This window comes from Debaryomyces fabryi (genome assembly GCF_001447935.2).
Source record: "Debaryomyces fabryi strain CBS 789 chromosome Unknown contig00400, whole genome shotgun sequence".
Lineage (NCBI taxonomy): Eukaryota > Fungi > Ascomycota > Pichiomycetes > Serinales > Debaryomycetaceae > Debaryomyces > Debaryomyces fabryi.
The window spans coordinates 1-1,306 of NW_015385824.1; the positions used below are offsets into that span (position 1 = coordinate 1).

At 43.4% G+C, this 1,306-nt stretch overlaps 2 protein-coding genes across 2 annotated transcripts; both read left to right on the forward strand.

Annotated features, from left to right (window-relative positions):
• Window positions 1-4: 4 nt before the first annotated feature.
• AC631_05979 (uncharacterized protein) lies at window positions 5-601 on the forward strand (the record flags this gene model as incomplete). Its single annotated transcript, XM_015614808.1, has 1 exon — window positions 5-601. One exon carries the CDS (start codon window positions 5-7, stop codon window positions 599-601), a length of 597 nt encoding a protein of 198 aa, XP_015464363.1.
• A 221-nt stretch (window positions 602-822) lies between these two features.
• Window positions 823-1,303, forward strand: AC631_05980 (uncharacterized protein; the record flags this gene model as incomplete). Its single annotated transcript, XM_015614809.1, has 1 exon — window positions 823-1,303. A coding segment is annotated over one exon (481 nt), but the record flags the coding sequence as incomplete, so codon positions are not given.
• Between the last annotated feature and the right edge of the window lie 3 nt (window positions 1,304-1,306).

Sequence of the window (1,306 nt, forward strand, 5' to 3'; positions counted from 1 at the left end):
CAAAATGGGTAAAGAAAAGACTCACGTTAATCTCGTTGTCATTGGTCACGTCGATTCCGGTAAATCTACTACCACCGGTCACTTAATTTACAAGTGTGGTGGTATTGATAAGAGAACTATTGAAAAGTTCGAAAAGGAAGCCGCTGAATTAGGTAAGGGTTCTTTCAAGTACGCTTGGGTTTTAGACAAGCTTAAGGCTGAAAGAGAAAGAGGTATCACCATTGATATCGCTTTATGGAAATTCGAAACTCCAAAGTACCACGTCACCATTATTGATGCTCCAGGTCACAGAGATTTCATCAAGAACATGATTACTGGTACTTCTCAAGCTGATTGTGCTATTTTGATTATTGCTGGTGGTATTGGTGAATTCGAAGCCGGTATCTCTAAGGATGGTCAAACCAGAGAACACGCTTTATTAGCTTACACCTTAGGTGTTAAGCAATTGATTGTTGCTATCAACAAGATGGACTCTGTTAAATGGGACAAGGCTAGATACGACGAAATTGTCAAGGAAACTTCAACTTCGTCAAGAAGGTCGGTTTCAACCCAAAGAGTGTTCCATTCGTCCCAATCTCTGGTTGGAACGGTGACAACATGATTGAAGCCTCCCCTAACTGTCCATGGTACAAGGGTTGGGAAAAGGAAACCAAGGCTGGTAAGTCCACTGGTAAGACTTTGTTAGAAGCTATTGATGCTATCGAACCACCAACCAGACCAACTGACAAGGCTTTAAGATTACCATTACAAGATGTCTACAAGATTGGTGGTATTGGTACTGTGCCAGTCGGTAGAGTTGAAACCGGTATCATCAAGGCCGGTATGGTTGTCACCTTCGCCCCAGCTGGTGTCACCACTGAAGTCAAGTCCGTTGAAATGCACCACGAACAATTAACCGAAGGTGTTCCAGGTGACAACGTTGGTTTCAACGTCAAGAATGTTTCCGTTAAGGAAATTAGAAGAGGTAACGTCTGTGGTGACTCCAAGAACGACCCACCAAAGGGTTGTGACTCTTTCTCCGCTCAAGTTATTGTCTTGAACCATCCAGGTCAAATCTCCTCTGGTTACTCTCCAGTCTTAGATTGTCACACTGCTCACATTGCTTGTAAGTTCGACACTTTAATCGAAAAGATTGACAGAAGAACTGGTAAGAAGATGGAAGACAACCCTAAGTTCATCAAGTCCGGTGATGCTGCTATCGTCAAGATGGTTCCATCTAAGCCAATGTGTGTTGAAGCCTTCACTGACTACCCACCATTAGGTAGATTCGCTGTCAGAGATATGAGACAAACTGTTGCCGTCGGTG